At 50.6% G+C, this 27,722-nt stretch overlaps 2 protein-coding genes across 17 annotated transcripts in view; one reads left to right on the forward strand and one right to left on the reverse strand.

The window, feature by feature from the left end:
* Positions 1-717: 717 nt before the first annotated feature.
* On the forward strand, positions 718-23,141 carry LOC122389234 (surface protein-like). Its single transcript, XM_043381069.1, has 6 exons — positions 718-931; positions 12,797-16,022; positions 16,502-16,610; positions 21,197-21,337; positions 21,584-21,692; positions 22,607-23,141. Exons 1-6 carry the CDS (start codon positions 862-864, stop codon positions 22,699-22,701), a joined length of 3,750 nt encoding a protein of 1,249 aa, XP_043237004.1. The 5' UTR covers positions 718-861; the 3' UTR covers positions 22,702-23,141.
* A 1,291-nt stretch (positions 23,142-24,432) lies between these two features.
* Positions 24,433-27,722, reverse strand: part of LOC122389216 (complexin-like) — a 30,333-nt gene continuing 27,043 nt past the window's right edge. For 8 of the 16 annotated variants that reach the window (XM_043381022.1, XM_043381017.1, XM_043381018.1 and 5 more), the window contains one exon: positions 24,433-25,820. In XM_043381022.1, the coding sequence (XP_043236957.1) occupies positions 25,801-25,820 (20 nt within the window). In that variant the 3' untranslated portion in view covers positions 24,433-25,800. Of the gene's footprint in view, positions 25,821-25,841; positions 27,108-27,389; positions 27,411-27,722 lie in introns of those variants that run through there. The other 8 variants (XM_043381014.1, XM_043381015.1, XM_043381013.1 and 5 more) reach the window with 2 other exon arrangements.

Genomic DNA, 27,722 nt, shown 5'->3' on the forward strand with positions numbered 1-27,722 from the left:
TACAGTGGCCGGGAGGAGATGGAGCTCTCCTATAATTGGGACATTATAAGAGCCCGTTGGAGGGAGGCCTGAATAAAAAAAAAGATCACTTGCGTTCTTATATTTGGCGTTCTTCCGAACGTCGCTTACTGCTTTACAAGCCGGGTTTGGTGGAGGGGATGTAAAACGCCTCCCCATCTCGATGTTTTACGATACCATAGCACTTTGGCGCTGGGTAAATTTGTCATTTGAAAGCTTGTTAACAGCGGGCCTACTTGCAGGTGGAGCATACAAGTTGAAATTAGAACGGGGCGTTTCAAAGAGCATCTGTTTTACTAATATGCTATGTCAAGAAGAATCGTCTTTTAGAAACCTGGAAAGCGGTCCGAAGTAATACCTAATAAAACAGAAAATCGGAGGTCGGTAGGCTTCCGATTTTCTAAAATCGGTAGGCCTTACGGGATCAGACCGGAACTGGGGCAGGACTGGGACTGGGACTGGGACTGGGACTGGGACTGGGACTGGGACTGGGACTGGGACTGGGACTGGGACTGGGACTGGGACTGGGACTGGGACTGGGACTGGGATTGGGACTGGGACTGGGACTGGGATTGGGACTGGCTCTGGGACGGGTAGCCAGTGCAGGAACTCGGATCGGAGCTCAGAGCGGGACCGAGACGAGAGCAGGACCGGGACTGGGGGGCAGACGTTGGACCGGGGCCACAACGGGACCAGACCAGCACTGGGAGACGGTATTGGAGCGGGACCAGACCGGCACTGGTAGCAGTGCAGGGACCAGACCGTGGCTCGGAGCAGGTGTCGGACCGGTCGCGGAGCGCCGGCCGGCCGCCAGTCGGCTCCTCGACCTGACACTGGTCGGACATGGCTGCCCCCTCGGCCGCTCGTCGGGCGCTGCTGGTCGGCGCCTCGCTGCTCCCACTGCTCCTCTCAGGTCAGTTCACAGGTCAGGTCAGGTGAGGGGTAGGGTTATGTGAGTGTCGCACGCGTCAATAGCTGCTGTCGATGCAAGGTCAGTCGATGGACAGTCGAACGTCATATGGCTCATGTTAAAGGGACACTCCCATCTTAACATTAGTTTTGAGTTGAGATAGCCAAATTGGTGGCCATGGCCTGCAAATACCGGTTTGGGCACTCACAACATCGAAAAATGCTTTAATTCGAAGATATGGAATTTCAAACTTGCAGTTTTCGGATTCTAAGGGGCTAATGCATTGGAATGCCCCCTTAGAATTTGTGACGTCAGCGGAGATCTAACGATTTTTAAATCTTAGACTAAAACCATCGTTAACACGTGGTGGTATACGCTGCTTTGCGCGCAACGTCTGCCGCACTTTAAGGCTGCCAAATTATTGCTTCCAAATAAAGTCGCTAGTAACAGGGGAGATCCCAAAAAGTAAACAAAAGTAAAAGCCTAATATCTTGAAAACCAGTGAATATTTTTCGGTGAAATTTGGTAGATATTCGTTTTCGCTCTTTCTGAACCAAGGGACATCACTTTCATGCCAATTCTTTAACTTTTTTGAAGGTGGGAGGGTCCCTTTAAATGCCACGTCGTCAGTATTTACTATATTTATGTAATGCAACGACAAATTGTCCGATCTATTATCTAGGCTAAGACTTTTCATGATTATGTTTAGCTTTTTCTCACTTAGAACGAATAATATCTCTTCAGCAAAATAAAGAAGTTTCCTCTTCCTCTCAATTCTGATGCCGGTCCCTAGCTCAGTCGGAAGAGCGTTGGACTCCGCGTGGTGAGAGCACGTGTTTCCGGTTATAACAGATCGGGTTCGAAGCGCGACGGGCTCTCGATGTTTATGAGCCTCCTGACTGGTATGGTTGCGGACTGCGGTTGGTGAAGTTTTTTCTTCTGTACCTAATACGTTTTTCGGATGCCATGTACAGGTCTCGCGGGTTTTAGCGGTAGGTTTTGCACCTAGAAAATTTAGTGTACTTCAGGCTATATTATATCTTCGTCGTCTTAAGCTTTTAAGTGTTGAAAATGCGATCGACTTGTTGGGTAACAAGCCGGCCATGATCGTGTAAAATGGCTTCATCGTAGATCGATTAGTTTCTGAGGTATAACCGGAAATGATAAAGTGCAAAACCTACCGCTTAATCTCGCGAGAACCCTTTTTTACTTTTAGTTTTACATCGATTTTGCATCAGAGAAATATTGATTGAATATTGATATTCATAATCAATATTTGAAGGTTCAGTTATTCAGTATGTTATCAAACTGAAGTTTTTTCCCTCTCTCCCTCTCTCTTTTTTCTCTCTCTCTTTCTCTCTCCACCCCCCCCCCCCTCCCTCTCTCTCTCTCTCTCTCTCTCACACTCATCCCCCTCTCTCTCCAGCGCGCAGTGTGCATTTTCTTCGTTCAATTAAGCTGCTTTCCCTCCTTCAATGTCAAGGGCGGCAGGAGCACCTTTCTTCTCCAGCGTAGATGACATAGGTCCCTTTTTCACGACGAAGCATTGGACAGGGACACCTATTTGCATGAGTTTGAAATCAAAGAAGCAAAGCAACCGGCATTTCATTCGAAAGATGGAAACTCTACCAATAAACAAGTACCAAAATTTCACAGGTACCACATAGATCAAACGGATCAAATGGGTGCTCAATGTTCCGTCGTGAAAAAGGCTACTCCCATCCAATCCCTGTTCAGTGCTCATTTATAGAGGCATCTATAAAGAGGTTATGCCAAACCTGTCGGCTGTCATCTGTTATGTAGACAGATGTCATCTGTGTGTAGGCACAGGGCCTAGTGTTAACCCTCGCACGACCAGGCCATTTCTCATAACACGAACGACCAGGGGGGGGGGGGGGTTGTTACGACCCCCCCGTGGCGTTTCGAAACGGAAGGTCGTAGAGCTTAGCGGAAAAAACCAACGGATTGCTCTCAACGAGATCTCGCGATTGGTGGTATATTTTTTGGTCCTAGGTCAACATTTGACCTACTTATGACCGGTCAAAGGTCAAATTTTCCGAAAAAATCAAACTTTTTCAACTTTCCGCGGCGATTGCGGCAAAACGGTGGGAGATATCGACTTAAAACCTTCACTATCGTGTTCCTTGATCAATTCTCTATCGTTTGGTATGTATTTCGTTTCCCTAGCTCTAACAATGGCGCGTTGGGAGCGCCGGAAGTCGGCAAGGTCACAGTCGGCGGCAGAAATTCGAAAAATAAAAAAATTTAAATTTTTGAAATCTGATTGTATTTTTGGATTTGGGAGGTCCATTTGCTCCCTATAGAAGCTAATATTGCTGCATATTCCCATTGAGGTGACAAGAATTAGCAAAATAGTGGTTCGGGCGCTTTTCAAAAATAGTACCGGACGCTGTTCCTCTTGTGACGTCATAGCTCCGTGACCTGACCTGCCCCGGTCAATTTTCTTGCACCACACGATAGCCAATGCTTGCCCCAACATGCATGGGAAGTTTCATCATGATCCATCAAAAAATGTGGGTATCACCGGCAGAAAACCTAGGGATTCGGCGCACACGTTTGGTAACTGTCGGCCGGAGGCTGTACCTCTTATGACGTCATAACTCCGTGACCTGACATGACCCGATCAATTTTTTTCGGCAAAAGATGCGCAAAGGTTGCCCCAGAGGGTATTGAAAATTTCAGCCCGCTACGACAAGCCGTTTAGCGTGCACTTCGAAAAAAACCTCAGGGGGGGGGGGTTGATACAACCCCCCCTAGGCGTTCTATGTAGGGTTAAGTCAATGATTGACGTCTATCCTCTTCGTTTGATCATACCGCTCAGTCTGCTGACGGCGTTTCCTTATGATGACGGTGTCTTGTCGGATGACCTTTTCGCTTCCTCGTACATCGCTGTGTCTGATGGCACCGCTGGGTTCGATGCCGATTTCGGTCTGACGACGCTGCTCAAACGGCAGCTAATAGAACACGGCTTTCTCTCCCTCTCCCGGCCCTACTCTCCCTCTCCTCAAGCTTCCTTTCCCTCCTACCTCCTTCCCCACCTTCTTATTCCTCTCCCTCTCCGCTGTCGATGACCTGTGGTGAGCCTATCCAACCGTGAAAGCCAATGCCATCCAACAGTCGCCGATCCCAGCCGTGACTGAGGCAGTGTAGCCCTCCTCCCCTCCCCAGACAGAGGGCCGGTTCGGTTCGGCTCGGTGAACAAGCCTTGTCAGTCATCGCCGCCCGTCATCCCACCAGTGTGTGTTGTGGCACGCAGGCAAACCGGGCGCACTGAGGCTCGTGCTGCTCAGTGCACCGCACTTCCGAGTCCGGTTAGCGCAGACGGCTGGAGCGTGTGCAGTGCGCGACGGCCCGCGAAACAAGGCCGCGGAATGCATTACGATTGCCCCGACTCGAGCTGTTTATTGCGAAAGAACAGATGAAGCATTAAAGAAGCAAAGCACAAACGTGAAGGACATTTCAAATGTCGTCCGAACTGGTTAGGCGACGTCATAGCATTTGTCACTACTTTGCGCACACAAAAATAGTGCTTATACCTGTAGGTACCTCTTTTTGCAAGCTTTGCAGTCTGCTTCATTGCCTACGTATTTGCAAGCAACTGCCGGTTAACGAAGACTGTGTGCTAGAAAACAAAGCAACAGCAAAAAGACAGTTGGAACTATAAGCAAGGTTATGGTTTTATCTCACATACACAGCTAATGACACAATCTCCCGTTTACAAAAAGCTGAGTTTCCTTTGATTGGTCTTCTGCTCATTTACGACGTTCCGACTACTGACTGCCTAATATATGTATGTACATACACATCAAAATATGGCACACACCTACATACTTAGGCCGGGGGGATCCAGGGCGTCGCAAGTCCATCTACGACACGTCGCAAGTTACGACACATATGCCGTCGCAAGTTGTGTCGTAGCGGAAAAGGAGGGATGTTGAGGAAAGAGGGGTTTGTCGGAGGATACGACAGAACGTAGCTGCGACGAGGCTTAAATACCCGCTTTACTCGAGAATTTAAAAGGCTACACGATCAGCTGATCCCGTAGTAAACGTCAGTAAGGTCGAAAACTCTATCACGCATAAAGGAACATTCGCCTTTCTGGTTTGCGAGCTTATGAGACAGCAAGGTCAAGCATGTTCTCTGATTCTGAAGCTTTGTATTAACTGGGTGACTTGTGGTTGCTAACGCTCACGTGATTTGCCATAAAATTTGGGATCGATCACAGGAGATTCGTGGCTATAGGGCATCTAGAATCGATGCTTTAGAAGAAATGAGTTCCGAGAGTTTGAGGTCAGAGAGAGGTAAGAAATTTGTAGATGGAGGTCACAATTGGAGGTTACAGAGGTCATCTGGGACACGTCAGGTCACAGAGGTCAACTTGGGGTCATCACAGAGCTCAATTGGAGACCACGGAGGTAATCTGAGACACGTCAGGTCACAGAGGGCAGCTTGGGGGTACGTCAGGTCACAGAGGTCAACCTAGGGTCATCACAGAGCTCAATTGGAGGTCACGGAGGTCATCTGGGACACATCAAGTCACAGAGGTCAACTTGGGGTCATCACAGAGCTCAATTGAAGGTCATTGGGGCCATCTGGGACACGTCAGGTCACAGAGGTCAGCTTGGTGCCATCAGAGAGGTCACTTAGAGGTCACATAGGTCATATGGGACACGTCAGGTCACAGAGGTCAACTAAAGGTCATCAGAGAGCTCAATTGGAGGTCATCTGGGACACGTCAGGTCACAGAGGTCAGCTTGGAGTCATTAGAGAGCTCAATTGGAGGTCAAGGAGGTCATCTGGGACACGTCAGGTAACAGAGGTCAACTTGGGGTCATCACAGAGCTCTATTGGAGGTCATGAGGGTCATCTGGCACACGTCAGGTCACAGAGGTTAGCTTGGGGTCATCATAGAGGTCGCTTAGAGGTTACAGAGGTCATATGGGACACGCCAGGTCACAGAGGTCAAGTTGGGGTCATCACAGAGCTCAAATGGAGGTCATCTGGGACACGTCAGGTCACAGAGGTCAGCTTGGAGTCATCAGAGAGCTCAATTGGAGGTCACGGAGGTCATCTGAGACACGTCAGGCCACAAAGGTCATGTTGGGGTCATCACATAGCTCTATTGGAGGTCATGGGGGTCATCTGGGACACGTCAGGTCACAGAGGTCAGCTTAGAGTCATCAGAGAACTCAAAAGGATGTCACGGAGGTCATCTGGGACAGGTCAGGTCAAAAAGGTCAACTTGGGGTCATCACAGAGCTCATTGGAGGTCATCGGGGTCAGCTGGGACACGTCGTTTTTGGAATTGGGAGAATATTTTGGGGGGCTGCCCCTTGCAACGTCCAAGACCGCCTTTCTGGATTCGCCAGTAGTTGCTGGAATGGTGTTAGGCTACTTCATATCCCCGAATACCCCAATAAATGTGAATATAACATATTATGCACCATTTTCAACACTCTCGCTGGCACGGATTGAGGCCTCATAGACGACCCGTCAGTTCAAGCTCTATAACTCGCGTTAGCGTCAACGGATTGCAACCAAATTTTCAGGATCTAAAGTTTAAACAATTTTACACCTACCATGTAAATTTCGTGACCATGACCCGAATGACCTGTGACCTGTGACCTCTTCCTCAAGGCAAGGTCAACTTGCGACACAACTTACGACTGCTATTTCAAATTCGTAAGTTGTGTCGCAAATCAGGCTATTTGCGATAGACTTTACTACTTAAGTAACGCTACTCATCGATTGATCCCTTCAAAAACGACTTACTACACAACTTGCGACACGTCGCAGCTGCGACGAGGCTTACGACGCTCTGGATCCCCCCAGCCAGAGTGTCGAGGCGTCTGTCGGTTGAGCTGTTCGAAAATCTGATGTCTCGCTCTTGGTCAGCTGGTGGTTCGGTCATTGACAGCGAGTCTGAGACCGTGACTCCGGTTTGGTGGTATAAATTATAATGCACACCAGTCCCACGTGTTCACAAGCCAGCGGCCCGCTATGAGCCTATACCTTATGCAGTCCAGCACGTAGTGCAGCAGGTACTGCCCGGCACAGAGTATAAACAGACCTATGAACGCAATGCTCTTTGATATATCAGTTTGCTCACAGGTACCGGGGATACATGAGCAGCACATATAGTTAGTACATTAGTTACATATTGTAAACAGATTGCAATTGTAAGCTCAAAAGAAGCCCACTGGTAATGCGTATTGACCTGTTCATACATCCCCCGGTAACTGTGCCGTTCCATGCCGTGCCGGGCCCAGGGTAGCGTGGTGCCCGGCCGGTCATCGGCCCAGATCCCGGCTTCCTGGGACGCATGGCGAGCCGACCGGGCCTGCCGCTTCGGTCAAGGACAGCCGCCTACGAACAGTTAACGCCCCAGGCTGTGTGGCGCGCCGCCTGCCCCGGGTAGCCGCGGCGGGACTGAAATATCTCAGAGCGATTGAAACGACCGTCTTGAATCAGCACTTGAAGAAATGGTGCAGTAGATATGCTTGGTCACAGTCAAGCCGCATGCCTTATCCCTCAGTCAAAGACCTTCTGTCAGCTCACGTTGATAAAAGAGATGGCGACAGTGATGACCAAAGTTCGTGACATCGACTCCAGCCGTCGGGCCGGTCACTGTCACTGACCCGCGGATGAGGTGACCACCTGTGCGGTCACCTGTGCGGTCACTCACTAGTGACCACAGTGACCACAGGCGTGCGATACTCCCGGTCGGTAGCCGCTCGCTGTAGTGACCAGTGACCACAGGCGGGCGATACTCCCGGCCGGTCATCCCTGGGCCGCTGTGCGTGCCTTCCCGCCGGGGACGGCCGGTCGGCGCCGGAGAGCGGCGGCAGCACCGTTCCTGGCGCCAGCGCCGCCCCAGGCTGCCATTAGTGAGACGGCTGATCGCCGATGACCGCAGCCCAGCCCGGTGTGGCCGACCCTCTCAGAGGGCATTGGCTGCAGCTGCAGGGAGGCCCGAGGCAGACGGACCCGCCGTCGGCCGAGGCCAGATGACATCCCGATTGAATATGCAGGGGCGAAACAGAGGGGAGGCTCGGCTAATAGTATGCGGAGGAAGATTGTAGCTCGAGCAGGCATCGTGTGTTCGCGGCAAGTTATCGGTACTTGTATTTTGTCGGTGGGAATACCCAAGTTCCCGCGTCATCCCAGTCCCCAGCCGATTTGCAGTCTGACATCCACTGCCCTTCAGCGTCGCATTCAATGCTGCCGGAATGTTCGAGTGTTGTGCGATGTCACCGGCAAGGTCAATGACAAGTGATCATCTGTTCCGGTGGTCGGCTCGATCTACCAGTCAGCGTTCCGTGACCGGTTGCGGTGAGAAGGTGGGCCGGGCCGGGCCGGTTCCCTGTGTGGGTCACTGCCCGCCACCATCTGCCGGCTGCCGGCGGCCGGCTACCGTCCAATGTCGCAGTGCGAATCACCGCACGGTGGCGCTCGTCATGAGTCTGCACGTCGCCACCGCACACTGGGCCGGGGGTCCGGAAAAGTGCTAGAAATTATTTGTGATTGAGTTGTTGATCTCAGTGACAAGCAAACATGCTAAAAACGAAGTGGGGCTGCTTAACCCTCGCCGGACCTATTGTCGGACCCCCCACCCCCTCGGCCGGCCGAGGGGGGGAGGGTTGGTACGACCCCTTTTTGCCGTTTCGCCCCTAATGGAGCTAGAGCCTCGCGGAAAAAACAAGCGTGTGCGCCGTTTCAAGGCGGAACGATTGATACCCGATTTTAAGGTTCCAGGTCAACCGGTAACCTCTGAGGTGAAGTCAAAAGGCCCAAGGTAGGGTTTGGTTTTTGGCAAATAATTTCGCAAAAAAATGGCCGCAGAGCAGCGATTTTGGCACCATCGTGTTCGTCTGGCTCAGGCGCGTCGAATGGTATACTTTTTGTTCGGGTGAGGTCAACTTAAGGTATTGACCTCGAGTCAAGGTCAGTTCAGAGCCCATCAGGCCACGAACTTAATCGAAGGAGGTCGTATCGCATATCATTCGATTCGGGAGGTCTTCCCGAGTCCATTGGTGGCTTTCCCGAGTCGCTGTCTCAATTTGATCATGAGTTATTAACGAGAAACTCCTATGGCCGGTGTGACGTCATAAATGACGTCACGGAAGGTCAAAAATGCAAAAGTAAAGCATCGGATCTTGCAAGGAGTGCACGAAATCACGATTCCGTGTGCTTGAGATAGTTTGAAATCATTCCATGCGCAAAAACAACAGTTTCCTTATTTCCCCATTCACTTTTAATGGTGAGGTCACGTGACCTCGAAGAGTAGCAGGCATTAGCAAAAATTGCGAGTAGGGCATGGCAGAAAGATGATTGGTGGTTTGTATGGCATGGCCATTTTTAACGGCTCGAAATAACATTTCTCAAAAAGTCTAACTAAAGAGCAAGTTGTTGTTGATTATCACTGACTTGTGTTTAGGGGTTAATAATGACTGAATTTTTTAGTTTGGCCCAGAAATGTTGACAGCATTGTGTGCGTTGATCAATTCTGAGCTCAGGGACATATATTTCATTTAGATTGTAAGCATTTGTTTTTCACAACTTCCAGCGTTTTAAAGAGCGCCGGGCCTTCAGTAGAGCGGCGAGGTGACAATTGCCCCTACATCATGTGGTTTACTGGCGCATATCTCGAAAAGTAGCAGGGAAAAGCAGCAAAGCACCTATATGGAACAAAAGATGAGTAATCAGAGGCTAGTATGAAATGTTCATTTTTAGCCGCTCGAAATAACGTTTTTATAAAAGTCTAATTGAAAAATTGGATATGATTTTAAATTACGTCTTGCAGCTGCTTGCAAACAGCTAGCTTATCTTGCAGAAAAGCGATGCAATATGTCAGAATGATGTTGGCACAGTGAACAACAGTGCCCTGAACTAGTCTGACAGGAAATTTCGTTCAAAACGACGATTGGTCAACTAATAAACTACCACTAAAGTTCATCATTAAAATCGGTAAATGTGGTGGCCTATAGAGAGTCTTAATTGTCTTGTGTTTGGTGACAACTGACGACCTCAATTTTGACCTTAGGGCAAAACTAGTATCGGAATCGTATTCTTCGATCAATTTGGGATTAAATGATACCTATTTTGTTCATATTGCGGACAGTCAGTTTGGGGGAATTTCTAGCGCTTTTTCAGGCTGCCGGCCTACAGTGCACCGTGTCAGGCCGATCAACTGGACACTCCCCTAGAGGCAGGGCCCCTAGACAAAACTTTGAGGTCCCCGCCCTTCAGCTGACTTGCATGTGGTGTCGGTGTGTAAATGATGCGTATTGCGTATATCTGATCCCTCAGTGTCGAGCACAATAATATTCTTGTCGATCACCTTCATGGGCTCGGAGAGACTTGGCGCTCAAGACTGTCTTACGTCCTTGATGATGATTTGTGGTAAAAGGGTGCACCAACCATGAAGCCATTCGCACCATTCTGCCCTTGGGCGCCTGCACCACTTGATTCCTCCAAGACAATAATCTTTCTTCTGAACCTGCTGTATCACCGACACGGAACTGCTGGCCGTCAACACCGCATATTATTCTGCCAGGAGCTCCATGGCGGGGAGCCGATCGCAAGTCATGGCTCTTTATCAAGCCGACAAGGCCCTTGTAATCACTTCTCACAATGTAACCACACCGCGGCGTCACGCTGGCGTCACGGTGGTCACGGTAGCGTCACGGTGACGCGTCACGAGCCATGCCCTCCCACCGTGACTGCCGGACTGCCGTGAAGACGCGTGACCGGTCGGTGACCGTGTGATCCGGGAGTCAATCCCGACTACCGACTGCCGCTGCCTCACCGGTCCGGCGGGACCAGATCCGGTCCGGTGTGAGTCTGATGCAGACCACTGGTTTGCTCCTTGTATATGGGACTGGATCCAGGTCCGACTAATGAGAACTCGGTTTCCAAAATCCAGATAGCCTTGCACCTCCAAAGCTGTCAGTGTTTCAGGGGCGGATCCAGAAAATCTCCAAGGGAGGGGCCATTAGAAACCAGGAGGCCCCCATAATCCCACCTGTTGGAGGCCCCATCTTCCCACTTGTTGGGCCCCCCCCAAAAAAACTGCGTCTATTGAGCTTATCTAGCTGTTCAGGCAACATCTCAACATGAATAGCCACTTTATTTTCAGGAGGCCCCCTTTTCAGCTTTTTAACTTTTTATTTTATTTTTGAAAAAAATCGGCCAAGGGGGGGGGGCCATGGCCCCCATGGCCCCCCCTTGTATCCGTGCCTGCAGTGTTTTCGTACGATACAGCATACATAAAAAATCACTCATGCAAACTGCGTAGTTATATCCAACGGGTAACATTGATCCGTGTATCGTTCCCCTCCCGAAAAATAATCGCATCTGCCTTTTTAGATATAAACACGTGATTATGTGTCAGAAATCCATATAAGAATGGCGTAGTCGACCATTGGCCGTCCAAAACCCATCAACACCAAACCTCAGTCGACGCAGAGTCAGAGACGCAGAGTGAGACAGTAGAGAGACGTCCCATCATGTTCACAAGTCCCGACTCTCCTCCACAATTTGTTAAATAATTGTCACGGCCCCATCGCAAACATTTACAACCGCACAGTGGTCATCCGGCCGTGTCCAAAGCCAGACGGTGGCGGCAGCCCGGCCTTGAACTTGTACGAGCCGCCTGACTGCGCCAGGAATGCCGCACTAAGGGCCAGGAGTCGACGAACTGCTGCGCGCCGCCGGCGCTGGCGCCGCACTGCACTGGGGAGGAGAATTTACACCGGCCCTCGCTCCCCGCCGTGCCTTCGGCCGTTTCTTACAGCCACTTGTGTCGGTATGGGGTGGGGGAGAAGAGATGGGGAGATGAAGAGATAAAAAGTCGAGAGATGAGAGAGAGAGAGAGAGAGAGAGAGAGAGAGAGAGAGAGAGAGAGAGAGAGAGAGAGAGAGAGACAGACAGAGACAGAGACAGAGACAGAGACAGAGACAGAGACAGAGACAGAGACAGAGACAGAGACAGAGACAGAGACAGAGACAGAGACAGAGAGAGAGAGAGAGAGAGAGAGAGAGAGAGAGAGAGAGAGAGAGAGAGAGAGAGAGAGAGAGAGAAAGAGAGAGAGAGAGAGGGGGGAGAAAGGGAGGGAGAGAGTCTCACGACGGGCTAGCGAAGGGACGGACGAACTGACGAATGAAGAGACGGACGTAACTATAAGTAACATGACATCCTTTTACCGATTTATTTAAAAAAGTTTTATAACGAGCGTAAAATCGAACGCACATTACCAATGTACAATGTAGGTGCTAACATATACATTGCAAACTTATTAAAAAAAAAAATCCGTAAAAGGACAGCTTTAACTGATTATGGACGCAAAACAACAATACGTCGATAAAACATTTTTTTTTCAATCTGAGTAGTTTTTCACACACGATATCGCAACCGTGGATGACACAATCGGATAAGCCGCCTTGCCCCGCCTTCGTAAGCCAGAAGGCACTATACAAGTGGCTTCACGTAAGTTACAGATCTGACACAAAATGCCGACTGTCACTATCCTTGCCGAAGCTTAGAAGTGTTTGTTAGATATAATAGCAAGAAGCAACGCTGCATGTGTCACATAAGAATTGGTTTTGGATAACGTTCAACCGATTAACCGTAATAGCCCTATCGCTATAACCCTGCTATGACCCGACCATTAACCTTTTTTAGCCTACTGGGTTTACAATTTTTTTTCTATGCCGCCACCCAGTAGGTATTAGGTGACCAGGAGTGCCCCCTCCCTCTATCCCAGCGACACAATGTTAGTTTAAAGGTTAAAATATGTAAATACGTTTTATTATGCAACTCAGTTAACAAAACTGCGCCTTTTCACAGTGTCGGCCTCTGACGTATGCGGACCTGAACCGACCGTCATCCATGTGGCCAAGGGAGAGAAGAAGCATGTGAAGTTCTGGAACACAGAAGAGGTCCCGACCACCACACCACAGCCGGCGGATATTACAGACACGGTGGAGATCTGTACTGGCCACCTCTCGGATGGCTTGGAGCGCTCCGGAGACTCCCACAGCCCGGGCTGCGGGCACGGCTCTGCCGGCCCCGACAACTCCGATAGCAAGAGCCCCACCAATCCCGATAGCCAGAGCTCCGCCAGCACTGAGGACTCAGACAAGCAGAGCTCCGCCAGCCCTGAGGGCTCTGACAGCCAGAGTTCCGCCAGCCCTGAGGGCTCCGATAGCCAGAGCTCCACCAGCCCTGAGGGCTCTGACAGCCAGAGCTCCGCCAGCCCTGAGGGCTCCGATAGCCAGAGCGCCACCAGCCCTGAGGGCTCTGACAGCGCCCAGCAGCAGCTGGCTGAGCTATCCGCTCTGTCGGCCATTTCCGCCATGGCCAGCGAAGCGTCGTCAGGATCACAGGAGGAGGAAGAGGAGGGAAGCGCAGAGAGCCCCAATGAGGCTTCCGAAACAGACGGCGCAACTGGTGTCAGTGTCGAGCCAGAGGGAACTTCCGAGGCCGAGGGTGCCCCAGGAGCTGAGATCGACTCGCCTTATGGGAAGACTCCCGATGATCAGAAAGACGAAGAGGTATCTGTAGCACAGCCCGACCAAGAACAGGAAAAGTCGACGAGTTATTATCCCATTGCAGACCGTGTTGTTTCTCATATCGTTGGAAAAGATGAGGACACTGTGAAGGCTGAGTCTCATGTTGTTTCTTCCCTTAGCGACTCATTTATGGAGAATGAGAGCTCAGAAACGCCAGAGGCATTGCCAGGTGCTGCTGAGAGTCAGATTGAAGGTTCTGGAGCGGAAGAACAGTTTTCCGCATCTGCGACCATCCCGCTGAACAAATATCACGAAATCCGGATACCACTACAGGATGGCGAAGCTCCCGGGCTTTCGTTCGAGGGCTCCGGAGAGTTCGCTGCCTTTGATGTCGGTTCGGAGACTGATATAGAAGATGACCATGAGCGGCTGCTGAAGGTAACGGACATCAACGACGACAAGGTGACTCTGGAGTGGACGCCTGATCGCGAGGGCTCTGGCGACTTCACCCTGCAGTTTGACTCTGCGCTGGAGGTGGCGGAGCGGGAGGGCTCCGGCGATTTCACCCTGCAGTTTGACTCTGCGCTGGAGGCAGCGGAGGAGGGCAGCGGCGTGGTCGCGGATCAGACCGCGGACCTGGGTCGGCAGGAGGAGCCACTGTCGGCCGACGCACCGGGAGCAGAGGTGGAGGCACCGAAGGTGCACGGCTCGGCTAACCATGATCCTGCTTCACCGGAGGAGGAGCAGGACGAGCTACTGCCGGTGGCACAGCTGCAGCCCCAGCCGTCGGAGACCATCTACCACCTGCTGTCGTCCCTGCCGCTGGGCCGACCTGCTGCTGACGCCACTGGTGACCAGGCCACGGCCCATCTCGAGGAGCAGGCTGTCGTGACCCCTTCTCAGGCCGTGAGCCAGTCTGATGACACGCTGACTTCAGAAGAGCGCCTGCTCTTAGTGCAGGGCGTGGAGGGCGACCGTGTCATCCTTCAGCACATCCCTGACGAAGAGGAGGGATCTGGCAGTGCCCCGTTCGCCACAGAACTGGCCCGGCAGCCGGTTGATGACCAAGTTGAGGCATCTGGCCAGACCGAAAAGGACACCGCCTTCGAGGCACCTGGGGAGACCCACAGGGACGCTACCATCGAGGCGTCTGGGGAGTCCGCGCTTCAGGAGGAAGAGGTCAGTTTGAGCAACGACTCCGAAGGTACCTCGGTGAACAGCGGAGCGCAGAAATACAGCGGTAAGCACCCGCTGATCCGTGAGGAAACCTGGGTCACCGAGGAATCAGACATCATTGCGCCGGAGGTGCACATTCCGGCGCATGTCGAGAGCGAGCTGCAGACGGGACCGGTGTCGGGACCGGTGGTCAGGGGCACCGAGCAGCTGGCCCAGGTGGAAAAGGGTGTCGTGCTGGAGGAGCTTCCAGTGGCAAAGACCGAGGGAGATCCCCTCCCACAGGTCTTCGCGAGTGAGGAGCAGGTCGCTGATGAAGCTGGCACGGGCGAGATAGGAGTTGAGGTTGATATAAGTCCTGATGAGTCAGAATCGGAAAAAAGTGAATCAGGCTCTAACGAAGAAGAGATTAAGTCAACGGACAGTGTCAACAGTAATCCTGATGCTACTGTAGAGAAGAAAAAAACTGCGACTTTTGAGGCAACTGCTTCTGAAACCGAAGATGAAAGTAAGGAAGATCAAGAGTCGGACAGCGAAAACGAGGATGATGGTGATGATGATAGCGATGATGATGATTATGGTGATGATGATGATGACACTGAAACCAGAGAAACGGCTGCTTCTAATACAGTGGATGGAAAAAATAACGAGGAAGATGCAGGCGTTGAAGATGTCGTTGAGAAAGATGCTGAGATAAGTGGCAATGATTCAGCAAATGTAGAGTTCGAAGAAGTAGACGAAAAAAGTGATGATTCCGATGATAGCCAAGAGAGTGATGATACCGATGCTGATTCTGAAGAAGTTGTAGAAGCTGAAGGTTCCGGCGATCCCGCTCCAGTCTCCACGGATCCGCTGTCTCTGCTGAGTAGCGTGTACCGCTTCATCAACGGCGACCAGAACACGCCGCTGTGGCCGCCCAAGCGACCCGCCTGGATCGACTTCTCTTCCCCCATGATGCGGGAGGTGATCAGCGGAGCGGTGCAGGACCCAGACGAGTCTGCCACGCACGAGACCATCGTGGTAGGCCAGGGACCCTACTTTGAGCTGTATGGGGCCGGGGTGCCGGACCGGCCGCAGCAAGACTACCCTGTATATGATCAGACGGAAGAGCAGGAGTCGGAGGCTCAATCAGAGCCGGAGCCGGAGCCAGAGCCTCAGCCGGAACCGGAACCGGAACCGCACTCCGAGCCGGAGCCAGAGCCATACTCGGAGCCAGAGCCATACTCGGAGCCAGAGCCTGAGCCACACTCGGACTCGCTGGACTCAGAACCTCTGGCGGACTCGGAGCAGTCGCAGAGTTCCCATGCTGGGCCATCTAAGCCCGAACAGCAAATGCTGTCCTTCGACGCAGCTGAAAGTCTGAGAAACACTGATGACCAGTTGTTTAGGTGAGTGACTACATTTTTTTTTTATAATATCATATTGATTTCTAGTGGTCGTAAATCGTAATAACAAGCCACGTAGCTACCACTCTTAAATTACTGAACATAAATCGGCTAATGTAAAATAACTTTTGTTACCGCAAATCAAAGTCAGGCGCAGAGAGCTTATACTGATTAATTAACACAGGTCACCAACCGCTGCTGAGTACAATAAAAAAGCCAGAGTCTGTCGTCGGACCAGTGTCTACGGTCGCTACTGACGACTCGTCTTCCATTTGTGGCCTCAGCCGGTCGCCGACGGTTCAGAGGTCGGCACCTGAGCTATCTGTCGCCGAGACAGGTGTGACTCAGAGAACTGGCCCGGCACGACCCGTCTGACGACTTATCTCGACCCATCCTGACCCATCCCGACCCGGCCCGACCCGTCTGACGACCCATCCCGACCCTTCTCGACCCGTCTGACGACCCGGCCCGATCGGCCACAGGTTCATCCGGTCTCAGCCGTACCCGTTCGTGTCGGCTCTGCTGCACGGCATTGGACACCGCGGCTCGCGGAAGGCCACCAGTGCCGTAGACTGCGAGTGGCAGATCAAGGTGAGAGGTTCACTTCAGACAGCAGCAACGCAGACCCAAAACGGTCTACTGGATGAACGCAGAGCGACAAAGTCCCGCCGAATAAAAGGAGGGTCTGATAGGGTCGGTTAGGAGTATGCATGTCGGGATGGATAGGATGGACGCAGGTCCCATCATAGCAGTAGCAATGGAAGCTGTCCAATATGCTGGCACTAAAGGAGCACAAAACTTCGATGCCTGACGTCTTAGAACGGGATGACACCCACAAGAATGGAACCACTGAAAATTGGAAAAAAAATGTTTTGCATTTAAAGGTCTTAACGGTTTGAGACAACATTGTCAACTGCTGACATTACGAAGTGCAAGCCAGAATAATCAAATTTCTTCATGTTTATGATAAGCCGACTAATAAACTGAAGCCTGCACTCAGCTGCCGTCGGGAAAACCACCGGCGAGTTCTGAACAGGTTTTAGATCCCGGAGAGCCGAAGCAATGGTAGCAGAACAATTCATCTTACCGTGGCGACTTCTCTGCGCTAATGATAATGCATAATCCCGTATAAGTCTGATACCATCCTGTTTTTCATGTTATACAACCAGAAAGGTCACGGAGGTCGTTGACAGGAATATCGTCTGTGTTAACCTGAGGCATATTTCAGAATGAATGAATACTTGAGTTGGACTTCTTCTCCAATACACATTGCAGTCATACACATTTTTAAAGTTATTGACTGCTGATTGAAAATCGCATTTAGGCTCTTAACCCGACATCGCCTGGGTTATTTCCGTACCCACGACCAACCCACGACAGCCTGGGGGGGGGGGGGGGTCGGATCCGACAACCCCCCCCCCTGTTATCTCGAGAACCAATGGTCGTATCGAGCCCCGCGAGGCGGCGTTCGAAAGGTCTCTACGAGACCATCCCAAAGCACTCTTAAGATTTTAAGATTGAGGTCAACTTTCGGGTCAAGGTCAGGTCAAAGGTCAACTTCAGGGGTTTTGCATGATTAGGCTTACGGACAGCGGAATCGATAGCTGCTGCTCGAAACCACGGGTGTCGATTTGTATACTTTTGGGGGTGCTGCAGCACCCCCAATGCTCAAATGAGCACCCCCAATGGTTTTCCGGGCACCCCCAAATGTTCCAGTTAGCAACCTCAATCATTTTGTCCCTCAATAACTCCCACTAACTCTGCTTGAGGAAAATAATTCGTTCCGCAGGCTTTCACTACCAAAAATAAAACAATTACGCTATTTACAATGCATGAAATAAGATGTAAAGAAAAGAAAAGTTAGTCTTAAGAAGAAGGGCGAAAAAAGACGTTCAGTTGCAAAGACACTGGTGTGGGTCCGTCGTACACGAGTGTCTGATCCTTAGAGCTGATAACGCGTACCCTTTACAAGCCGGCAGGGGGCTCCAGAGACCGGCGACGGGCCCTCAGAGGCCGGCAAAGGCCATCAGAGGCCGGTGGTACCTTCAGAAACCCTGTGGGGTCGTCTTTAGAGACCGGCACGGACTCGGACGCCGATGGGGCCCTCAGAGTCGCCGGTGTGGGGCCTTCAAATGTCACCGGTGGGTGGCCGTCATGTGCACTTGTGGGGCCCTCAGAAGCGACGGTGTTGGGCCCTCAGAGCCGCCGATATAGGGCCTTAAGAGGCACTAGTGCGGGGCCCTCAGATATGGCAATGTATGGCCCTCCGAGGCGCCGGTGTAGGGGCTTCACAGTTGCCGGTGACGGGTGATGGCCCTCACAGGCGCCGTTGTGGGGGCTCTCAGAGACACTGGTTTAGGGCCATCACAGGCGCGCGTGTGGCCCTCAGAACTGCTGTTACGGAACGGACCCTTCATAGGCCGACAAGAAGATATCAAGAGGTCACCGGTGCCTTCAGGAGCCTTGTGGGGTTCTCAGAGACCGGCATGGTGCTCTCAGACGCCGCTGGGACCCTCCGAGCCACCTGTGTGGGACCGTCAGGGTCGCTGGTACCTGACGAGGGCCCTCAGAACCGCCCATGTAGGGGTTTTAAAGGCATTGGTGTAGGGCCTCAGAGACGCCGGTGTGGCGCTCAGGGGCGTCGGTGAGGGCCCTCACAGTCGCCGTTATAGGGGCCCTCAGAGAAATGGGTGTGGGGCCATTACAGGCGGGTGCGGAGCTCCTAGAGCTGGCGCCGTTACCCAGCCAGCAATTTGGTTCAGCGCAAGTCCGTTTTGCCCCGGCAACTGCGACATGCCAGACTTGGGCCGGTATAAACGGAACGCCGTCAAATCCGGGGTTTGGGTCGATACGACTCTATTCCGGCTAGCCAGTATGTATTTGCTGTAGCGCTCCCGGGTTGGTATGGTTCCGGACCGCCAAGTCTGGCTCAAGTCAGGCTCCCTGCCATGGCTCAAGTCCGGCTCCCTACGACCAGGTCCGGCTGCACCCTGGCCATAGCTGCTCTGGCTTACTGTGGCTGAAGTACGGTGGAGGTACGGCGCGGCTGATGCGGCATAAGTCCGGCTGTGATGCGGGCGAGCTCCGGTATCGTGTGTCAGCTCCAGTAGAGCCCCAGACCTTGCCCGTACTTAAGCCGGAGCAAATGCCGGAGCTAGCCAGAGTAAAACCAGCTACGACCAAGACCAAATTAGCTGGCTGGGAATAAGCCGGTTAAGACCCCAGAGTCCGACATGTGGCCCTTCGAAGCCGGTAAGGGGCCCTCAGAGGCCGCCAAGGGGCCCTCAGAGACTGGCTTGGGGCCCTTATGGAGATCTTAGTGTTGGTACTTGTGGGCCCATGAGGGTTTTTTTACGAGCCCCGTGGATCCTTCTTTGTCCAAATATGGCCAACATTGACTCTTAGCGGCCAATGGCGCCTCAGGGCCCCTCAAGCCCGAATAACCCGAGGGGACCCTGGGCCCGAACCTGATGGGGGGGGGGGGCACGTGCCTCACGGCCCACCTGGCTACGCCACTGAGGAAAATCGTAAACCCGTAAATATCAAAATGCGATCACCTGTCATTTTTCAGCGATTAGGTATTATTGGGATCGTCTGATTGCCGCCAGAGCCTCGAAGCCACCGTTGCCTCCGCGCAATGTCCGCCCCTGCGGACCGCAGCGGCTGCTGCACCGGTGCTAATCGCCGTCATTGGTTTCTGTCACCTTATTACAGAGGTGTCGGGGCTGCTGCCATGCTGCCGGCAAATATACGACTTTTTTCGGAAAGATGTTTATGTAATAAGGTAGCCAAGTATTAGGACGAGCAGAATGATTTTCAAGAAGAACGTTCTGCCCTTGGGAAATGTTAGTGGAAATCCCGGCATTATCAGTAGGTACCTTATGGGGATAACCAGCCCTGCCTTGTACGGTTGTGCCCCATGGCAAAGCTGCAATCTTTCACCCGGTGCAGGGGTTGAGCACCCCCAACCATTTTGAAAAATCGACACCCCTGCTCGAAACTCACCAAAAATGACCTCAAAGGCCTAGTGTCACTAGTAGTGAAGGTACCATGTGCGTATAGGGGTCATACTAAGCACGGGTCAAGGTCAGGTCAGGTCACGAAAGGTCACGGTTTTCACTTTCTGCTACATGGGCGTGCGACACATGTTTTATGGCTTATTTTTCACGCCGAATCCGATGGTAATGGTTATATGTGACCCCAAGTCGCTGTGCTGGTGATAAGTGTGCATTGAAAGCATAAAAAATCGTTTATACCATACATAACTAAACGAGGGCTAAGAAAAAAGTCAATTTTTCAACTTTTTATTTTTGACATAAAAATGCACTTTTCTAGACGAGCTTTGTCCCAGAAATCTAGTGGTGCCATTTGTTTTCACATGCGATGTTCAGAAGTACCTCTAATTCACGAAAATGCTTATGACGTCACCATGCCCTATGCATGTTGGAGCTATTTTTTACAATTTGGGGGTCAAAAATCAAGATGGAAAGTTGAAATTTGGGGCATCTAATGTTCTAATAGAGCTCTACAACATACATTCCGGTTTTTTGGAAATTCTCAAAATTTTGGATTTTATTAGCTGTTTTCCAAAAAATATAGTTTTTTGAATTTTTAGGGGTGAAAAACGCATTTGATGGAAAATCCGAGATAGCCATTTTAAAGAACTCGTTGAGCTGCGTCTTTTCCTGTCCTTAATTTGCAATTTGCTTCAAACCCTGATTTTTGGCGATTTTTTCAAACATTTACCACTTTTTGACTAAAAACGCCATGTAGTTACATCACTAAAATCGATATATCTCAAAAAAATTGGATTTTTTTTCTAAAATATTGCACAGGAGACGTCAAATTGATGGGGGAGAAGTTATGCCAAGTTTCAAGTAGATGGCGAAAGTGGTTCATGAGTTATTCAAGAAAAACGGAGGGGGTCGGATCCGACCCCCCAGGCGGTCGCGGGTTAAAATCTGGTCATGTTTTACTTACAAGTCAAAAAAAAGTGTTGGTGAATTTAACTGACCTGATTACCACCAGACTGAGCCTCTTTTTGCCTGCATTTTTATTTGACATGTCATGACCTGACCTGACCTTACCTCACCTCACTTGATCTGCTACCAGACGGAGCTCCACCTGCACCCGTCAGTACCTGTGACCTGACCTGACCTGACCTGACCTGCCACCAGACGGAGCCTCACCTCTACCTGCTGGTGACGGTGAACAACCTGAGCGCCCCCTACACAGTGGACTGCGACGGCGCCTACATTGAGGTGGAGCGCGAACGGGACGGTTTCGAGGCGCGCTGGTGCGGCAACCGAATCAAACAGGCGAGTGGCATGAATTGGAGATCTCAGACCATATTTGGTCGGACCTTGCAAGTAGAAAACAAGGCGGACAATCAACACAAAAATCGCTAACGTAAACGTTAACGCGTACGTATACTACTTCTATTGCACACCTACCCAGCGCCGTGTTTCATTATGGTTGCTGAGTTATGTCAGATCCTTCTCTTTCGTTTGTGATTGTTTGGGTCCAAACTGACCTGATCTGACGTGGCCCGACCTGACCTGCAGAGCGGCTCCCGGCCTCACATGGTGTTTGCCCGTGGAGAGGTGCGCATCGCCGTGTTCAACGACGGCAATACCACGCAGCTGCCGACCGGCTTCGAGGCAGACGTCGAGGGTATGTAGCCACGGACGCTGGATGCTCAGAGATTTAAAGACGTGCTGGGGTATAAAGTGTTTAACTGTTGAATAATGATACATTGTGCAGAAAGGTGAAAGCTATTTTCGATTTATACCTCATACATGAAAGCTTTAGGAGCAAGAAATATACTCGTGTATCACTGCTTACCGAGACGTATAGTCGACTACAGAATGATGCTCCACTTTTCACAAGCATTTATTTGCCTGAAGTGGTAGGCTGTGCCGCATGACACGGACGGAGTTCACAAATTATAGCTTTTTCCCAATGCTCACAATCGACACGCTTAATTGCGTGATAAACGGCACAACTTAGCGCTCCGGTCAACTGATAGCTTCTGAGGAGTGGAACATCATTCTGTAGTCGACTACCTATACAACTCTTTCATGGATGTCCCAAGAATGCATTTTAAATCATTTGAACGAATAAGCAATCGATCGGAAGTATGTGCTTGAGACAAACATCATTTGTTTACCTTACTCAGTGACATGCCCTTTTAATACCTCATTTGAAGAGAAAGTGCAAATGAATTGAAACTTTTAGCTTAATTTAAAACCCACAATATTGTACAATATTGTAAAACCCACAATATTGTAGCTTTACTTTGACAGCCGGGAACTTTGATCACGTGACCTGACAGCTGGGAGGCAATCGCAGTAGCCAATCAGGGCACGCCTAGAGCTATGCTAGTTTGCCAGTTAGCCAAACAGAGCACGCCTGGAGCTATGCTAGTTAGCCAATCAGGTGACGGACGGCCAGCGGACGGCCAATAGCGGAGCGATCCTCACCTCACGTGCTCGGTGGTGAAAGCCACTGTCATTGAGAGTGGGTGATCTGTTTCGGGGGAGTACCCGGGGGAGATTTGAACGCCGATCCTTCCCGTGTCGTTGCAGTGGTGGACCTGCTGGACGCGCGACAGTACGCTACGTTTCGACGCTCCGGCCTGAACTTCCGGCAGCTTGTGCAGGATCCGGCCTTGCCTCAGTGACCCGGAATTTCTGCATTGACCGAGCTTGTTTTGAAGATCTGGCAGCAAGTCTCAAAGGATTGTCAACAACGAGACCAAAAATAGGCGACAAAGAGTCGAACTGATGATGCTGAAGACTCAGAACTCGAATCGTGTGTGTGCTACGAACACTCCGTCCATTTGTAATACCACAGGGCATTATGTTTTTTTATATGCTTTGTATAGTACTCAAAGCAAGTGAAAGCTGGCATTGCAGCAACATGTATTTGTTTGTTTGTTCGTGGGCATTGACTCATTTATGTAGTTCAGTTGACGTTATATTCAGAGATGATGCGATGAAGCTATGGATATTCCATCAAGTGGTGCGATCTCTCCGAATCTTCCGCCGGGTGATGCGTAACCATCAGGCTGATCTACCACGACTTAAATAGAAGTGCTGGCCGAATAAATATCGTAGTGTATTTCTAATTGTGTGCGTGTATAAAGCCGGTAAGGAATTACTCACGGACGACTGACGCAGACCACGCTTATGCTAGTCACCGTCAGATGGCAGGTCCAAAGCAGGTGGCAGCACAGCGGCGACGTCTATTTTGGCTGTTACTATCATAAAAACGGCGAGTACAGAGCTGAACAAACACACATTCATTTTAAAATGCACACATATTTGATATTTTGGGCTCCAGAAATATTTAAACACGATTCGATGCTATTAACTTATGATTAAATCAACCCCTGGTCCGTGGAATGGCAGCACTGTCAGACGTTTCTTTACTTTTAGTGCTCAGCCAGCATCCCGGAATTCATATGTGTAGTAACCGAAGCAATGTGTGCAGACTGAACTCTAGAGCCTTCTTTCTGGCGTTCATCACAGGGTTTGCTGTCATGCTTTCTGACGTTGTCAAGATATTACCATCTCGATAACGTTGACCAGATGATCTGGTTCATGTTAAAAAGGCTGGCACTTATGCGTTTTAACACCACGGCCATAACCGTCAGGCTAACGTCTTGCGGGCATATAACCCGTTTGGCCGTTTCAGTTTTGGAAAAAATGGTAGCAACACTTTAACTATATAATTATGTTTCAAAGTGTGAGAAAGCCAAACCTAGCGAGCTAACAGTGCAGTTACAGTAATAAAAAGATTGCTTTCAATAGAAAGGCCCATAATAAAAATGATATTGGCCGTAGCGATGGCAACATCAGCTTGAACATCGTGCCGAATCTGAGGGTAATGCAATTTCCGACTCTCTCACTCGTCGTCATCCAGCTATGACGTCGAAGCTTCCTGTCAGCAGATGGCTTTATCGATTCCCAGATTCGGACGGCGCAGTCGAACGTCGCCCGGAAGGAATGCTCAAAAAGTCGAGATTTATAACTACGTGCTCAACCATCAACCATCGTGATAACGTGGCGTGTGTAACAGTGGCGCTTTCAAATATCCCTAAAGAGAGAAATGGGGTGAAATGGGTAGGAAAGTGATTGCAAGGTTGAATAGAATATATTCGAAAAGTGGTTCTGGGGAGAGGGGACATACTTTTTCCAACCTTCCTTCAATTTTTTAAAGCTCCACGGGTTTCGCCTCCAAGCGATGCAGTGCAATTCAATGCAAACTTTCTCTTTTAAAAGCTGTTCAGCGTTTTTCTTTGCTTAGAAAACAACACAATTCGTGAATTTCAGACGCCACGGGAGGGGCAAACACCCAAAATGCCCCATCCCTTGCACCCGCCAGTGATAATAATTAATAAACGTCAACGTACCATAAATTATCATTTTATTACAAAGCACAATAAATTGCCAGAAACAATAGCAAACAGATGACGAACTCCAAAAGAAGCGAAAAATATTTCAAAGTAAATAGCTGTCAATAAGATCTGACTGTCAGCTGGGCAATCCAATATGACGAGGAATGTTTCTGTTTGCGAATGATTCATCTAATTAGCTCAAACAGCCACCGCGTCGTATTATATCACTGTTACACTCCCTAAGCGTCACTAATGGGCACAACATCTTATTGAGGCATCACAGATGCTAACGTACGCCAAATTACCACAAGTCTGCTACGCAGTGTCTACCTGGCACCTACCCAAACACCACCGGATAGACGTATCACTAGCTCACACACCTTCCCCGACTGACGCGGGGTCAACGCACGTGCAACGGCCCTCTACGCTGTGCGTGCACGTGCCTTTGTGCAAACAAATGACGTGCCCCCTCTCACTGGTTGGAAGTGGGCCACATAGCCCAAACAGATGGACAGAAAATAAAAGCCGAAACAGGTCAACAGTGCGTTTAACATAACTAGGAACGTGTTAGTTGATGTAGGAAGAGTCCAGGAAGCCAGTCCTTGTCGTGCGTTGCGCTCCTCATCCGTTACGCCTCCTACAGGACTGCTATTGACACTGCGCGGACGATACATCTTGCCTACACCAGCCTGGCTTCGGCCAGGGGCGGGGATACCGGTCACAAACAGCACGCCACGAGCCTATCGAGCGTCCGCGCCGAGCCTGTCATTACAGCGGCAGAACAACAGATGTGTGAGAGACAATTCATCTGTTTGAAAGTGTCAGGAAGCTGAAAGCTACTCCGCTATCAGACCCACGCAACCAGACCAAGAACCGCAGAGCGCTGAAGACGCGATCAATAAGCCGAGAAACGAAATGGAGCAGGAGTCGCCAGCGTACGCAATACAGCGCGAGGATATGAGAGAAGCTAGGCATGGCACGACCACATAGCTACCTCGAGCTGCCTACAGGGACACTCACTATCGCTGGGCCGGACCAGCGCGTCCATACGTCCTTCCGCCCTCGGCAGCCAGCGAAGGCGCTCACAAGCCTGACTTCGATCTTGACGTGCGTCTTCCCCGCGGCCCGCCAGCGTCGGCAGGGCACCAGCCGTCCTCACCGCTGCGGTTCCGTCTTCATGTCTCCTCCAGACTGGCGGAGCGCGACCTGAACTGACCTGATCTGCACAGGCCCCAGCCGCCACCAGCTGTTCGCGCGCCGAGTTGGGCATCAACAGAACACGCTCAACCAAGTATAGGCACTGACTAACACTGAGCTGGCCGGTCGGGCGGCAGCGGTGCCGCGCGGCGCCCTCCGCAGAGTCGTCGGCCGCCGCGGCGCCTACTGCAGCGAGCATTTCCCTGCGGACACGAGCGGGACGATCAGCAGCGGTCGGTCAGCGGTCGCGGTCAGGCCGCCGGCGCCGCCGTGGCCACATCTCAGCCGGTCAGCCCCCGGGAAATGTCCGGGCCTGATTTAGGGCAGCGCCGACAGTCGACACCCGCGCTACGCGAACCAGCTCTATCTGAGGCCCTCCCGACACCCCGGCAATTTAACGCCGCGAATGGCGGCCGCAAAGGCTAGGTGGCCTGGACGACCTTTATCTGGCCTCGGTAACCCAGGTTGACTGAACGGATAAAAATATACCTACCCCACATATATTTTCACCAGAAGTCCCCGAGACGTTATAGGAATAATATGCAATATGCATGCATGCACTTTCGGTTATCTCCAGAGTCCATTCACATAACCATCTGTTGTGTGTTGCATAAAAATGGCCCCACATTGCTCGTCAAGCCCGTGAAGACCAGCGTCCAATGGCCTGTTTAAATGGAAAGCAGGCAACGCCAAGGCTTGTATAATTTCAAGGGTTTTAGAGCGCAAACATTGTACCTATGTTATAAAAATATACCTTTTTTGAGATATTTAGAATCAGAAGATATATTTTTAGTTGTTTGATGTTTGACTGATGACAAAGGCTTAAGTTTTTCCTCTACATCAAAATCTGTTTTAGATATTCTTTGTGAAAATTTTCACGGCACTCTCAACTGATGCCAAGCACCGCTTTCAGTCATTGATGGTTCATGCCTATCCATGCATGACAATAATTACAAACGAATATGTCCCCAACTGACGGCATGTCGTGGTTTCATAGCAGCATGCACAATGCGTATAGCACGATAACATGCGGATAACGTTTATTACCTATAGGAGTTGCACAGCGTCCATCAACATTAGGTAGTTATCATATTCTCCGCATACATATCAGGCGCAGCGACAATATTTTTCTCTCTATACTTGCGCTTAGGCTACAATCAAAGGCGAGTAACCATCAATTCTCGAGCTGTTCGACGTTTTACATGTTACATAACACATCGGCAATTTGATTTCTCGTCAGCTTATCGTCGCATTCATAGGCCTTACTTCACTTTCACATAAAATGGCAACCTCTCCTTAACAAGCCAATGAAATTAATAAATGTTTCACCTCCCTCAGACGTTGAGTTTTCTCGAGCGTCCAAGTCGGACACAAAGTAGGAGCACTTAGCAGTGTTGAGCCGCATGCAGTAGACATTGCTATACATGTCACAGTGAAGGCGCGGTTCGTGCAGGTGACTACAGCACAAGGTTACAAGATGTTACAACGGTCTGGAAGCAAGAAGAACATAGCATACATCCATTGTTAGGCACGTTGGGGGTTGACAGGGCAAGAGAACGTTGAGATCAATTGAAATGGAACATTGAAAAGCTCAGCCTAAGACAGAGAGTTGGTGACGCCATGAAGGCAATGAAAAATAAGGTCCTTTCATTGATGGGATGAGGTAGCGTCACCCTTTATTTTAACACTCTATAGGATACTTCGCATACTGCATAGAGAAGTGTTGAGTTTCTAGCGTAGGCCTGGCTTACAGTAGGGAGTCAAATACGTACCGTGAATTGACCGCCATTTGTCTGAAACATAGACCGACCAGTCAGGAGCTACGGTGTGCTACCACGCAGCGTCAGGTCCGATCTGACCATTGGCCCGTGCAGCGAAACCGTCAGGCAAAATCAGATGATTACCATGCTAGTGTATGGCGCTTTGCGTACCACGTCATTCTCGAGGATGATTTCGTGCCATCGCCAGCATTATTTAAGTAAAAAACTTGCATCAGGCAACTAAAACTATCGCAATAATTGCTAAAAATATCTAAAATGACTAGGCGAGAAAACTCACGCGTGCAATTGTGCTAGGACTCCAATGTGATATAAACTAAGAAGCAT

Source organism: Amphibalanus amphitrite, unplaced genomic scaffold (genome assembly GCF_019059575.1).
Source record: "Amphibalanus amphitrite isolate SeventyFive unplaced genomic scaffold, NRLGWU_Aamphi_draft 000349F_arrow, whole genome shotgun sequence".
NCBI classification, from domain to species: Eukaryota; Metazoa; Arthropoda; class Thecostraca; order Balanomorpha; family Balanidae; genus Amphibalanus; species Amphibalanus amphitrite.